Source organism: Euwallacea fornicatus, chromosome 36, assembly GCF_040115645.1.
Source record: "Euwallacea fornicatus isolate EFF26 chromosome 36, ASM4011564v1, whole genome shotgun sequence".
Lineage (NCBI taxonomy): Eukaryota > Metazoa > Arthropoda > Insecta > Coleoptera > Curculionidae > Euwallacea > Euwallacea fornicatus.
In genome coordinates, this window is record NC_089576.1 from 473192 (window position 1) to 488003 (window position 14812).

Consider the following 14812-nt stretch of genomic DNA (forward strand, 5'->3'; position numbering starts at 1 on the left):
GTAACCCACATGAATGTATCTGCTATTGCTTTCGAAAGATATTTTAATCGGTATCCCGGAAGAAGACTCGTAATTTCTCAAAATCGAGCTTTTGGCCCCGAGAAATTTTAGCGCCTTCACCAAAATGGTCTAAAAAATAAAAAAAAAAAAGACGTCGAGACTATTTTCTGTTCTTTTCTTTTCTGTTTCCCGTAATTGCCAAGATTTCCTCTATGCACGTGGAAGTTACCCCCATGGACCATTTACCCCCCCCCCCTCCCCCCCCCCTCCCTTCCCCACTGGTTCACGACTGCTACTGTAGCACGTTCAGCGTCGCCTCTCTTCAAAAACTAAAATAATTTCCATGTGAAATGTATGAAAAATTGTTGCTTCATCTCTTATCGGACGCATTCACTTACTGGACACAAGACCTTGAATGTCGTTTTTAGTTCATTATTACTTGTTAGATTCGGAGTTTATCCAATCTCACGTCCAAGAAACGTCTAAATTCACTGGGAAACGACGTTAGTAATCATTGTGGTAGAGCACCAAACTTGGCATTATTATTGAATGATTCGATCGGTGTAAGCTTCCACGTCGACATCGTTGCTACGCATAAAGTTGATTATTCGAACGATAAAACTTTTTCCTGTTGAAGTGGCACTACTTTTCAGTCATCAACAATTTCATTGGGTTTTTCTCAATGAAACGTTTTATGCAAAGTCCATTAATTGGTTTGGCAATAACGGAACACACCTAGTTCGTTTCGCTGTACGAAATTTATGACTGAATTTGTTGAATAATTAAGTTGGTTATGATGAACAGTAAAATGCGAGCCTGTAGGGTTCACCATTAACGGTTTAAACCCACTCATTCGTCTAATAAATAACACCTCTTTGTAGGCAACCCGTCATACACGCGCGCATCGGACCGAACGCAGCTATATTCCAAACGGGCTAGGTTTACCCCGAAGATGTTATGAACTGCGAATGGGTGAGTCGCTGCCCTAGAATGGACGTTTCAACACAAACAGGGTTCAAAATGTATCGCACCGAGGTGCGGGGTTCGATGTGGTTTTTCGCACTTATAATTGAATCTAGATTCCTTTCGCTACATATCTCGATGACCGTTGGAGGAATTTCGGGCCAAAAAACTACAGAACGATGTAGCAATCATTTTCGTTTCTGAGATGTGCGGTCAGCCCAATTTCGCGATTTTGAGGGTAATTAAAATGGCTCAGTCGGCATTTGAAAGCCTCCAGCAGGGGCACCTCCCCGAGTTAAGGTGCCACATCAAGGTAAAGTTTGCTCCGCAAACTGTCGTCACCCTGCTCGCATACCTCTACCGCCTCCCGCCAGACTACCAGCAAATTTCTGAGCCACTCTCACGTGAAAACCTGAAAATACCAACCGTAAATTGTTTGTATAGTAGGCAGAAACCTTTGTACCTACCTACCTGCATAGTTTGGTAAATATAACGCATACAGTGAGATTATCGATTACAAGAGACCATGAAAGAAAGCTGGTCGGGCCGGTCTCCTCTCTCAATCCCATGACCCTCGGATTCCATTTGCAATGGCGGAGTGCCTTCTGAATTCTAGAATTACACCGAATATGAACGCCCCGTCGTCGTTACCATAGAATGTGAGATTGTGCGACAGATGGCATTATTCCATTCCGTGCCGTTCCACCATCCTCGGTAGGACGAATTTGCTCCCAATGGATTTGAGCTGGTAGCATGGAAGGTGACTTGAGAGCATTCGGTAACCGTAGACGGTCGAAACCGGTTGGTACGCCTATGGCCTCGAAGTATTTAAGAAGAGGTAAAGGGGGATAAACGTGTAACACGGTAAACCAAGTGGGTGGAAACCACTCGTCCAGTCAGCAAGAATGGTGAGAAATGGACGAGTTTTTGATGAGACGTCTCTGGTCGGGTGTTTATCATAATAAAATGCGGTAATGGTGCCTTCCGAAGGTATTTGAGAGCGGCTAGTTTCTTTGACCGATGTAGATTTGCTTTTACAAGCCCGGCAGTAAAATATGGAAATCGTTCGCTGGGGCTCCGGTTTTTTACGACCAAAGCTGGTTTTTGAACGCAGAACCAGACGAACCCTTTTCGACAACAAACACAACGTGATCGCCCCAGAAGCGCAGATTGAACGTTCGAATAATTGATACAGCAATATTCCTCAATTGGTGTTTATTGATCCGACCTAAAAGTAGGTTAACAGCGTTAACGCCGGGTCAAGTTTCGTAATAAGGAATGTTAATTAATAAAAGCGTTCGAATTGATGAATACAATGCGCATACTGTACTTGCTGCTAGGCGCATATGCATTTCATTAAAAGGCTTTCTATCGCCGTTTGTCGGTCTCCAGCGTCGGCTCCCGGAAAAGTAACTTTCCGATCCTTCGGGTTACGCCTTTCAGGCGACATCAGTCCGAAATGGACAGAATCATTCTTGCTGGCAACTCATCCTCCCAGCAGATCATCGATCCGTGAATCGTTCGAGTCCTCGTTCGACTCATTGAAAAAATCGAAAATTTTGTCCCGTGACAAACGAGAAAAGGACAAAAGGTCCGGCACACCCACTAGGTATGTGCCCGCTTCCAAAAACCGGTGGGACTCGAAAATGTCCCCCATAGGAGCTGTGCTTAATGTAAAACAAACACGGTTGCATCTTCACCACCAGAAATAAACCGTTGTCGAAATGATTTAATACCTTGCTCAGTCTACAAACATCTGAATAGGTAGGTAGAAGCGCAGATGTACAGGTAGAACTGTCTGAAGAATTTAGAATCGACGGGGTCACGGCCGAGAGACCGCAACGCTGTATTGGCTGGGTTTTAAAGTGAACCATGCACTGTCAAAGGCTCGTTTTTCTGATGGGTTAATCGCTGCCAGGAGGCCCATTGCCCATTATATTCCATTAAGTTTAAGGACCTACTTTGGGGCGGCAGAGCGGGACTCATTGTTATTCGTTCTGCGCTCAAGAGCATCACCTGCGTAAGTCCTAACACTGGGTCTCCATTTGGCGGCCCCTTGGAGTCCCGCGAGTTTGCTCGTAATTTCTCAAAAAAATCGAAAAAAATCGACCGTCGTCACCGAACAGTGTTGGATTTTTGGTAAAAATCAATCATGTCCGAAATTGGACAGTCTGTCCGTCCCCTTCTAATTTACTAACTCGAAGAGGCAAGTTTGTTGAATTTATGACTGTTTCTGCGTCGCACAGGAAGAAGTGCAAAATGGGGCGTTTCAGGTCCTCCGATCTGCCCTGAGGAAGATCTTTTCTTTTACGAAAGCCACATGGCCGAGGTGGTGGATGAGAGGGCGCCAGTGGTGTCGGTCCCTAATTGCAGCGTGGCGGAAACCTCACTGATCTTCGTATAGCTAGTGCTTATGGAACTTCGTTCGTAGCGACGACGCAGGCGCGCCTCCTGACTGCAATTAACATGAGCGGAATTGAACCGTTTTGGGGTGATTATCTCTAAATCTCACATCCGATAAGGAGATTAATCTCAGCGAAAGCTTACTGCGCACGTCAAATTTAACAGCAATAAAACCGTTAATGCATCATTAACATAGAGGGAAAAAGAGCGCGTACATCAAAAAATTAGATTGTTTCTGATCGAGTAAGGTGCAGAGACAAGTCGAAACAAGTCGATTGTTTGCGTTCAGTATTGTTTAGGTCTAGCAGAAGTTTCCGCCACGGGTCCTAAGAAGGAGCAAATTGCAATTGGATTGAGACAAGCCACGATAAGGCCGTGGAAAGAAGGAAAAACACACAAAGGCAATTGGGTAAAATTGTCGATAAGAGTCGTTCATCGGTGCAAGGGGGAATTCAACGTCACAAAGAGAGAGGAAATCGATCGGTAAGAGCAAGACCCGGCAGTCCCAAACAGTTAAATCAGAGAGGAGAAGAGCGCTAGGCGTCGAGGACTGTTGAGGAAGATCCCGAAGTCGGTGCTCCTAAGCCGAGGTTGAACAACAATTTCACAAAACCGTTTGTTCCGAGACGGTTCAGGATCCGTTAAAATACGATAGATGTAGAAGGTGTTGTCCGAACGAAGCCTTCAGTTTCTAAAACGAATTGGACGAAGATGTTGCAAAAATTCACGTAAGTGAACGTTTTGAGGTTTCGCGACCGAGCTGTCTGGATGGACGAAAATGAATTTCATCCTTGGGGTTCACGTGGAAAGCGAATCGCGCGGGGAAACCCCAACAACGAGGCCAATCCAAATCATTCAACGTCCACCATAAAGCGCGATGGCGGACGCGTGACACGGTGTGGTTGTCCACGTCGACAAGAGGAATGGAAGAGTTAGAACTTGTTGACTTTAAGATGCGTTTGCGTTTTCGGACATCTCGAAGAGAAAATTAAGACCTTCGGCCGGTAAGTTCGACTTGGGAGACAACTGCATTTGTCAACAAGATAGTGATCCCAAACATACCGCGGGTGTTCTTAAAGAACGGCTGCTGTGTGACACTCCCAAGCAATTGCCCACCCCGCCTCACTCGCCAGACCTTAATCCCATCGACCGTTCGTGGGCGTTACTGGACCGAAGAGTATGAAAACATCAAATAATCTCAAACGTCGCGCTTGAAGAGATTGCAAGAAGAATGGTGGAAATTTCTCACGAAGAAACTGCTAAATTGGTCCAGTCAATGCCTGATGAGTTAATGGAAGCCATGGAGCTAAAGGGAGGTCCGATCCGTTACTGAACTTGTAATCAAATCGTTAATGCGCGCAAGCTTTTTTCCCGTTGCCAAATTCACTTTTATTTAAATAATGTCAATAAACTTGATAATTGTTCACTCGTCACTATCACTATAATTACAATTATTGACCTGCGCAATCGAGGGTAACATACGCTTGACTTAAGTTTAATCGTTGACTCATACTCTCACGGCCTGTGAGAGTTGAAGCGATTTTCTTGCACGCAAACTTTTTCCCGCCGCTGTACGTGAGGGCAGTGATGGTGAATTCGCAAATTAAGAACGGCCCTACAGGGTGTTCCGAAATAAAGCGAAGCGTCGCTTTTGTCTTAAACGGGGCCAGCTGCGTTTCGTTCACGTGATGGAATCTTCTCTGGAGGTCGTGGCAGGTCCAGGGTTTTTCCGAAATCTGGGACGCAGCGACTCGAGGCTGCGACGTTTCGAAAGCACCTTCAGACACTTGCAGTGCCTCATAAAAAAAAATTCAATCGCAGTTAGGTCATGTTGTGATCATTTTGAGATGGATTCGTATACAGGGTGTCTACTGAACGATGGCCCTAGTTTCAAGCGGTGATTCCTTCTCACATTTTATTAAAAAAAAAGCCCTAAGGAACGTACGTCCTACCTTCATTCGTGTCCGCGGTACGTGGATGTCAAAGTTGAATTTTTCTTTCGGTTTTTCATAAGTATTTTCGGACTTTGGGGTAGTGCCTCGGTGAAATTCAACATTCAGGGGTTTCCCGAACGAAGAGTTCGAATATGATATCGGTCCTGCCGCAGTACGCAGGTGCCTGCTGTTACGTGTTAGCAAATTAACGTTTTGATGAAGTAACGTGCAAGGAAGTTTTGCATCGTCGATATCTCGAAAACCGTCGCGATGGAGAGTTTCCGACCCAGTAAACTTCGTTTGCTTAAAGTTGCCGGGAGGACAATCTATTGGAGGTCAAAATGCGAGGTCTCTGAATACTAAATTTAGTCGAGGTGTTGCTTTTACATCCGAAAATACTTGAGAAAAACCGAAAAAAAATTCTTACTTTGACATCCATGAACCGCGGACACGGAGGACGGTAGGACGTACGTCCCTTAGAACTTTTTTCATAAAAAGGGGGACAAGGAATCTTCCCTTCAAATCCATCGTTTAGCGAACACCCTGTATACAGCGTTGGACAAAAACTTTGGAACTTTTTTAAAATTTGAAATATTTCATTAATATTCAATAGGTGAACTCTCAGCTACAACATTGTAATTGGTGTACCATTGGCAAAATATTTCGAATGTAATTGGCTTTGAAATATGCAAACAGATAGCTACAGTATTAGCTATGATCGTAACAACTTTTGGAATTTATTTATATTTTTGTTTAAATCGGAGGGGAGGAACGCGCCACGCAGTACATACATCCTTCATTGAGGCACCTCTACTCATAAGGGAGAAGGGACGTACGATCCTTCTTAAATCACAAAAAAGTCGCGTTTCAATGCTGGCGAAAACGATTACGACTAAATTGTTTTGCTTAAACGATTAACAATAACAATGAAAAATGAAGCAAATTTTCAATATTTAGCGCAATAGCCTTTGGCCTTCGCAACATCTGCCACTCTATTTGGCACAGAATTAATTAATTTTTCAATCACGGCCGGATCCATTTCTGATCGAGCTTTTAATGGTAATTCGAACAGTTCCCTGTCCGAGCTGGGACTTCCCGTAAGTTCTCAACTGGATCAAAATCGGGACTCTGGGACGGCCACTTCATAACGTTCCGACCACTCTTCGACCAATTCGGGAGCACGCTTTGGCTCGTCACCGCGTCGAAAGGTGAATCTAAGCGGCATGACCTCATCTGCATAGGGTTACAAAACGTTCCTCGAAATGTCTCTGTATATAAGCTCGTTCCCTCGATTTTGTCTCGAAAACCCGTACTGAATGACGAAAAGCGCCCCCGTACCGTTACAGATCATCCGCGGTGAGTCTAGTGAACTTCGGATCCAATTTCGGGCCTTAAGGTCGCCTTACGCGAGTCACGGCGTCACTTCTAAATAAATCAAACTTGGACTGGTCACTAAATACGACCCATTTCCAATCGTTTGGTATCCAGTGAATGTGATTTGGGCAAAAGCGTTTATACGCAGGTCTAAAACTATTTAAGGCATCTTCACGGAGCGTTCGCCTCGTTGTCCGACTTGAAGGGCCAGATGGTCCTGCCTGGTCGATTTCACCCAGGACTTTCGTCGGGGATGGGAAAGGATGTCTTCTCGCAATATTTGAATGATTTCGGTTCAATTGGTTGATCCGTCAGCTTGGTGACTTCGAGAGGGGGCGGATTGTTGGGTGGCGCGAAGCGGGTCTGTCGGTCGGGGAAGTGTCTAGAAGAACTAACAGATCCTTAGGAACCACAGTGCGTTGCTACCAGGCAGGAAGGCCGTGGGCACAGAGGCACTGGGCGACTCAGAGGAACCGCAGAGCGCGAAGATCGTCGATCGCGACCTTTGGCCCTTAGAGACCGATTTAGCAGCAGTCGAGCTATTGCAAATCAGCGGTTTGAAGGACGTGGGAATAGGGTGGGCATGCGTACAGTGTATCGAAGTTTTGGCCTTTTGTCCTATCGTCCGCATTGGGTGCTGCCTCTCACTCGCGAACGTCGATCCAACCGCTTACAATGGTGCAGAGAGAGAGGATCCGGTGAGACCAAGAACGGACTCAGGTGATCTTTAGTGATGAATCCCGCTTCTGTCTGGGGACGAACGACGGTCGGGCAAGGGCGAGAAGGCGACGGGGTGAAAGGCGAGATCCGCAATTTGACAGAGAGCGTCACGTCCACCGTGCCGGAGGCGTTACGGTACGGGGTGCTGTCGCATATGGTAGCAGGTCGGCCCTAGTTTTCATCGGAGGCAACGTGACTGCCCTACGGCATATCCTAGGAGTATTGGAGCCGATGTGATTCCACATTTTCGAACTGTCCCGAACGCCATTTCCAGCGAGACAATGCTAGGCCTCGCGTTGCCAGGCAAACAAAAACGTTCGCGGATCGACATCAAATCAACCGTTCGCCCTGGCCGCCTCGATCGCCGGATCTGTGTCCTATTGAACACGTCTGGGACGTGATCGGTCGCAGACCGTTGAATTTACAGCATCCCCCGCGGACTTTAGCAGCCCTTGCTCGTGAAGTTCAGATCGCCTGGAATGAGATACCTCAAGGGGACGTTGACAATCTTATTAGATCCGAGCCCGGGCGCATCAATGAGCGTACAAGGGACCGCGGATGCTCAACGCACTATTGAAAAGAAAAAAAAATGAAGTTCTTCCTCTGATCTTGCTGAAAATTTAATCGTTGAGTAGGTATGTGGTACTGAGCACGTACGGAAAAAATTATCAAAATTAAATCATCTTTGATGGGTGTTTACCCTTCTTTGTCACGCAGTGCATCATCCTACATCTGCTCCATAATGTCCACAATTAAAAAGAAAAAAACTGTTTTTCCCTGAAGGAAGGAAAAAGTTAAGCTCCGTCTGCCTTCAAAGGGAATCCCAAATGCTTTATGGAATGCTAAAGTTTCCTGTTTCCGAATTACAGGGTGTTACAGGCTGACGTTTTTTTAAAAATTCCTTAACGACTTTTGGTGCTTTCACAGCATCGACGCCAAAATTGGTGTCCTAGGGCTCCGTAAGATGCCCAGTGAAACTTCTGACCTCGTTTTTACGTGTGTCCTAGAAGGCGCGAGGTACAACCCACCACTTGGGAATATTCGGTCATATCTCTTTGTGAGTGCCACTAAGGTCAAATACTACCCAATATCGTAAAAGGGCGTTTAATTCTATTCCAAAAGGGCACTCCCCTTGACCCCGCAATCTCTCCTCGTGCACGGGGGTTTCGTCTGCAAACCGATTCGCGTTGTGCCATTTCGACTCTTCAAAAAGGATGGTGGCTGCCGGTCACTTGCATGAGAACTCATTGATTAGCTGCTGTTACTTCAGCTTGTCGAAGTAACTAGACCATTTCCTCGTCAGCTCCTCTGAAATGTGGTACGTTCCGAATTGGTTTACGGGTAAAAATCCCGTGAATGAAGAGAAACGTCGAGATTCAACGAGAACACTTTTCCAAGTGAAATCTTTCATTACATTGAATGGAACGTGACCTTAGTCGCACTCTTACAGGAACATGACCAAATGTACCGAAGCGGTGAACTCCAGCTGGGGTCCTCTGGGAGTTACACGAAAATCAGATCAAATTTCTTACTCGGCATCTTACGAGTGTAACAATTTTGATGTTAACGCCGTGAAAACACAAAAAGTTATTAAGGAATTTAAAAGTAACATTCGACCTTTCGACATCCGACAATTCTGGAACACGCGACGTTGGTATGGAGTACGTTCGATGCTCCTCATATCGGGTTTTGCCGTGTCCCATTTCCAACTAATCACCCTGTACGAACGACGGTAGGGTCAGAAAATGCGTTCCCAGCTCAAACGCCTCAATCGAGAGGCTTAAAGCTTTCCCGGAGCTCTTATCGATTTTCAGCCTTTGAGCGTTGATGCCGTGGCGATCTGCGGGGCGATCGCCTTGAAAAGCGCCTCAAATTAGAGTAGGAAGCAGAGGCGAAACTCTCTTCAATGCAGTTTCTGAGATACCGGTTACTTCGACAGATGGAAACACGATGAAGAATGATTTAGAATGACAAGATAAATCTTAAGCATGAATCATCGTTATAGTGCATTCTTGTGAGTTTTACTCACATATTCCGCTTTATAATCATCGCGGTATGCTCCGGACCTTGAAAACTAAAGATACGAACTATTACAAACTGACCCCATCTGCTTTAAAATTACACGTTATTGCTGTATTTGCAGCAGTAATTTTATGTAATAGTTACGTGTAATAGGTTGTTCCCACAGTTATATAACTCATATTCTTATCAGCAGCAGAATTCATTAGTATTGGTGAATTAGCTCTCTGCATGTGTAATATGTGATTCGACGTTCTCGGTTGTGGACGAAAATTACAAACAATTAGCTCTAAGTAGTTCTCCAATGTGCCTAGATTGCCCTATCACCAACAACATTCTCCAAACTTCCAGGACACGTCCGTTGAAGTCGGCATGGACAAACGCAACCTGTACATAACTTTTCCAGAAATTCGCTTAAATTCCTTAATTTTTTTTCCGTTTCGAAACAGGGGACAATTGCCTCTTCTTGCTGGCCCCCTAAATCTGCCCTTGTCTGGCGTTAACGAACGCGTGCTGCAATCCGGTTTGTCTGTACAATAAAGCTGATATATGAACCAATATAGGTGCGTATATAAGTATTAGATGGGCAAACGCAGTCGGTGCGTACAAATGGCAGTTCACGGTTAAAGTGAAAAATAGGACAAAACAACCCATTAAATTGATATCCATTAAGTCATAGACGCTCTGTATTTTTGTATTTCAAATAACACGCAAGCTGCACACTAGGCACCATGTATGTCGATTTCGATGCACTCCATAGGTATGGTGACAATTTTGGTGATACAGAAACCACATTAGAATTTCTAAAAGTGTGCGAGGTAAACATAGTCACATAATAGTGACTTCTGGCAACTGTAAGTTTGCTACAGTTTCAATTTAGTTTCACTAGTTAGTAAATTTTTCCAACACTCTCGTTGGATCATTGAAATTAGAAAAAAACTTGTACGAAACCTGGGGGAAAACTTGTCCTGTTCACAGTCAGATCTACTAAATGTTTTTGTAAATATCTCTCAAACTGTTATTTGTAATTAAAAAAAGAACTGAAGAAGCAAAAAGTGAATGAAAGCACAATGGGTTAAATGAAGTTAATGAATAAAATCTAAAAATGTCATAAAAAAGTTCTGATATTAAATATTGAGCGCCCACGAAAAAAGTTACCTCCGGTATAGTATTTTAAATAATGGTTATTTCATATCGTTCCTAATGCTAAGTTGATGGCCAGTACCCATTTCGAGTTAATTTTCTTTAAAAATAACAGATAAATTAATGAAGAAACAAAAATTAAGCTTCCACGCCTTGGAAATCACAATGACAGCAATTTAGAAATGCCTTTACATCAAGTTTTCATCTCAAAATAAGCTCACGATTCTCCTATTTCATTTTTTACCATCCATTAAGAAACACTGTGTGTTTCAGCCCATGAACTAATTTTGGGACATCCTGTATATCATTAACTCATATTGCTTTTGACAAGCATTTCCAACTTAATTTACATTTAGACACATTGAGCAAAATCTTCTGAGTAAACCTAGCCAACACGGAATGGAATACCGTTGCTCCTCGCTAATACGCCGTGTATAGTGGTTTGCCTACAGTCAGGTGTTACGACCAAGGTCGAGTGTGTTTATGTCGTTGAAAGTATTCCTTATGAAGACCGGATTTTTTTTATTATTTGAGATTTCGTACAATCAAGCGAAAATAAGCCAAATCGATTGATTTAGCCGAGGGAGAGCTAACGACGGCGCGCTGAATGGGAAACTGTAGTGTATAGCCGGTTGCCTGTCTTTACCGTAATCTTGCAGTAAATCTGAAAGTTATCGATGCAAACTTCTAGTTCATATCGTCGATAATAGTGGGGTAATTTAAAGGTGGATCTAGCTATAGTTAAATTCCATTGGGTTGAGTTGATTTTCGCAATTTTACGAGCGCACATAGGCCTATGTATTTCGCCCAAAAATAAAGTTTTAGAATTTTGCTTCGAAAATGGAATTTTTTTAAGTTTTTAGACTAGTTAACAAGTCATGATAACCCGCTAATTTTATGCTCACAATTTCCAAGCCGAGCAACCAATTGAGCTGATATTTCCAGTATTTTTCGGATGCACGTGGGGGGCATTTTATTCAAAAAACGAAAATTCAAAAACATTTCATGTAGGAGGTATTTTTTAAATGTTTTAGAAATGCGGAGTATTTATTTGGTTTCCGGCAAACCCTTCCAAATGATGTAGAGAGCGGAGCTCACGTTTTCAATATGGTTCTGGTATACACGTAAGGTTATTTGTTTTTAATGTTGCCCAAAACGACAGCAATCGTAAATTCGATAAAAATATTATATTAACAATTTTCCCGTACATTTCATAGGCTCATTGCACAAAAAAAACATAAAAAAAAGAATTAAAAGCAACATTGTTAAATTCGGTAGCGCCTTTCTCCGTCTGTGCACTGAAACCGTCCTTATTTGCCATACCACGAGAGTCGTGCGAGGCCCAATTGCAGCAATAAATAAACTCCTTATAAGAGCAAAGTTTCCAAACACAATTACATCCGTATTTGGAATCGCCCAGCTTTGGTCATGTATTTTACTCCTTTGAACGGCTTATATTTCTCGCCGTACATGTCCAGTCTGTTCACCTTAAGACCGCTAACTGCCAACTGGCTGATCGTAAAATGCACATTTATAGACGGATTTATTTCAGCTGTATTGGTGCCACTCGCTATTGAAACCTGAAGAAGAAAAAAGGTCTTATTGAGTAATAAATTTAAATCACGTACCGATCCTCTGATGTTAGGCAGCTTCGTGATGTCGATTTTTCCCACGTCCCAGTGGAGAATTTTGGAAACTGTGTCGAAGTTGTATTTTCCTTGATTGGTCGTTAAAACGCAGTTTAAAATACATTTCGGCATTAAAACCTCCAATTTCACGCCTGCAGAAAAAAATGTAAGGGAAACTTCCTCAATATAAGACCATAATATTTACCTTCAATGGTCCTTCCTAAGGTTTGTTTAGGACCGACAGTTAAATCCAACCGAGCCTGTTCGCCAGTTTTTATAGATAAATTATGCCTCACGTAGACGGGTATGGCCACAGTGCTTTGTGTGTTTATGTGATATGAAATCAATCGGAAATTGCCGTCTGGAGGGATGAAAGATAATACTCGTTCGGCCTTTAAAAAAATTTTCTCGTTGTTAAGTATTAAGACATTTTCGGTATTCATAATATCACCTCCCATCTCTTGAACCTTACGCAGGGATGAAAGCTCACATCGTCAAAGAGCCGAGGGTTCATGAAGGAAAGAGTCAAATCAGGCATTCCGCTCAGTTTCGTGCAACAATCGATCTGATAAATGACCAGTGCAATTATTGCAAAACCCTGCATGTAAACCTACATATCCCTGAATTTCTGCAAAAACCGTGGCCCCAGATTTGTCGATAATCGCGTCAACCTCCTCAATTACATCGAAATAAGCCTCATTGTTGGTGTATTTAACTCCACTGCGTCTCCAAGGAATATTTGAGAGTTGACCACTTGGTAAAACTTCACTCACACTGTTAAAAATGTTTATTGATAGGAAATATTGCGAATTTAGTCGGTAGAAGCTTACTTGGTTTTCCCCGTCACAGTATTAGCAATAGTTCGCAATAAATTCGGCGGTTTTATAAGCTCTTTTAAGATATTACTTTCCGTGGCTAAAGGAAAACCATTGTCCAGCATTTCATCTAAGAGCTAAATAAATATTTAAAATTAGCACAAAACTTAAAAAGTTTTGGCAAAGTACCTCATAAACAATCACATAATTCTCTTTAATTATTGATTCTGTGCAATCATTGAAATAGTCCTAAAATTTAACAAAAATGCATTTGTATCATCAAACTTTGCATCAATATTTTCTATCTCACATGAAACGTATCGACAATGCGGTGAAGAAATTCAATGACAAACAACGGAGGTATCTCCTCCATACATACAGCCACGTAACTCACTCCTGATCTTTGAATTGAAATCAAGTAGTGGTGTGGGGTACTTATTACAGGATTAATGTCTTTTGGGTGAGCTCTTTGAGCTTCGAGGTAGTAGTCACATACAGATCTTGAGATTACGCTTCTCCAGTGTTTTTCCAGGAAAACATCACTAAAAAATTGGCAAATTTGGAGATTTATCTCTAAGGTTTTTTGCAAATGGACAATAGAATCGAACATATTGAAAAAACTGAATTTGAAAGTATTTGAGACGATTGTACCAGCATATAATGTTGTGAACTTGATGTAATGGAGAGCGTAACGGACTATCCGTTTAAATAATGGAAATAAGGGCAATGGGAAAAGTTGGTGTTAGTCAAGTTTGAATTGAATTAGATTGACACATAATAATACTGCACTCCAATCTGAGGTCTATTGTTGCTGACTTAATATAAGGCGCCTATTATAATTGACTGAATTTCCATATACAATTTTTTAGAATAAATAGAATAGTATAGGTCTTTCTATTTCCAAACTTTTCCTATAATTCATTTAAATTCCATTCAAATCACATCAATTCCTGAAAATTAAAATCTATATTTTTCACTACACTCCTTACTCTTTGCCTAATTTCCCCATTGGTTTTTCAACCGATGCTAATCATTGGAATTCTTACTATTTAATAGAACTATTATGGATCACTAATTTACAGTGAAATAGTCCAAGAAATACCTTCAAAACTTGTATTTTTGCCTAAACCGTAACTTCCTAAACTACTAAAACTTCTCAGAAGAAATCTATTTATAATTCAAAACAAAATACTGTGAACAACATTCAAGGGTTTCATATCTGAGAGTAACCGTCAGTATTGCTGAAACCATAATAAATATATATAGGAACAGGTTGATTAAATTGTCATAGTTTTACATCAAATCCCATTTTAAAAACTTAAACATCCAGCACTCCAATCGATTGGAATATAGAGATTTAAGGGTAACATTCCAACCATGCCATCATCCGATTCCTAAACCTAAGAGTAAAAAGATTATGGCCTTTAAGAGTTAAGAAGTAATGGATCTTTAAAGATGAACCTGACAGCAAGTAGTGATCTTTTTTTAAATGATCACCTGTTATTTCTGATGTCATTAAAAGCCACAAAAAGCCAGAACTCCTAATGGAGAAGAACAGAGACAGTTTCTCTACTCACCCTTGGGAATTAATAATAAATAAACTATGTATCATAATGAAGGAGTTTTGTTATTCTCACTTGATGCCAGTCCTTAATTGCAAGATAAACGAGTTATATCATTACCCACTACTTCAGCCCTTAATTTATCATAAGCATGAAAGAAATTTTACAATTAAATATTATTTAAAAAATAGAAAACAATTTATTATATAAAAACTCTTAAAAACAACTTAAATACACATATCAATATAACC

At 42.0% G+C, this 14812-nt stretch overlaps 2 protein-coding genes across 2 annotated transcripts in view; one reads left to right on the forward strand and one right to left on the reverse strand.

The window, feature by feature from the left end:
* The window catches only part of botv (exostosin like glycosyltransferase 3), a 35734-nt gene that overhangs the window by 15026 nt on the left and 5896 nt on the right, over positions 1-14812 (forward strand). The gene's annotated exons all lie outside the window — the stretch shown is intronic.
* Positions 11729-14812, reverse strand: carmine (AP-3 complex subunit carmine). The gene is made up of 9 exons (XM_066300302.1): positions 14577-14812; positions 13310-13541; positions 13189-13248; positions 13015-13136; positions 12799-12958; positions 12636-12749; positions 12390-12576; positions 12185-12336; positions 11729-12136 (listed from the first exon to the last, which is right to left on the reverse strand). Exons 1-9 carry the CDS (start codon positions 14609-14611, stop codon positions 11951-11953), a joined length of 1248 nt encoding a protein of 415 aa, XP_066156399.1. The 5' UTR covers positions 14612-14812; the 3' UTR covers positions 11729-11950.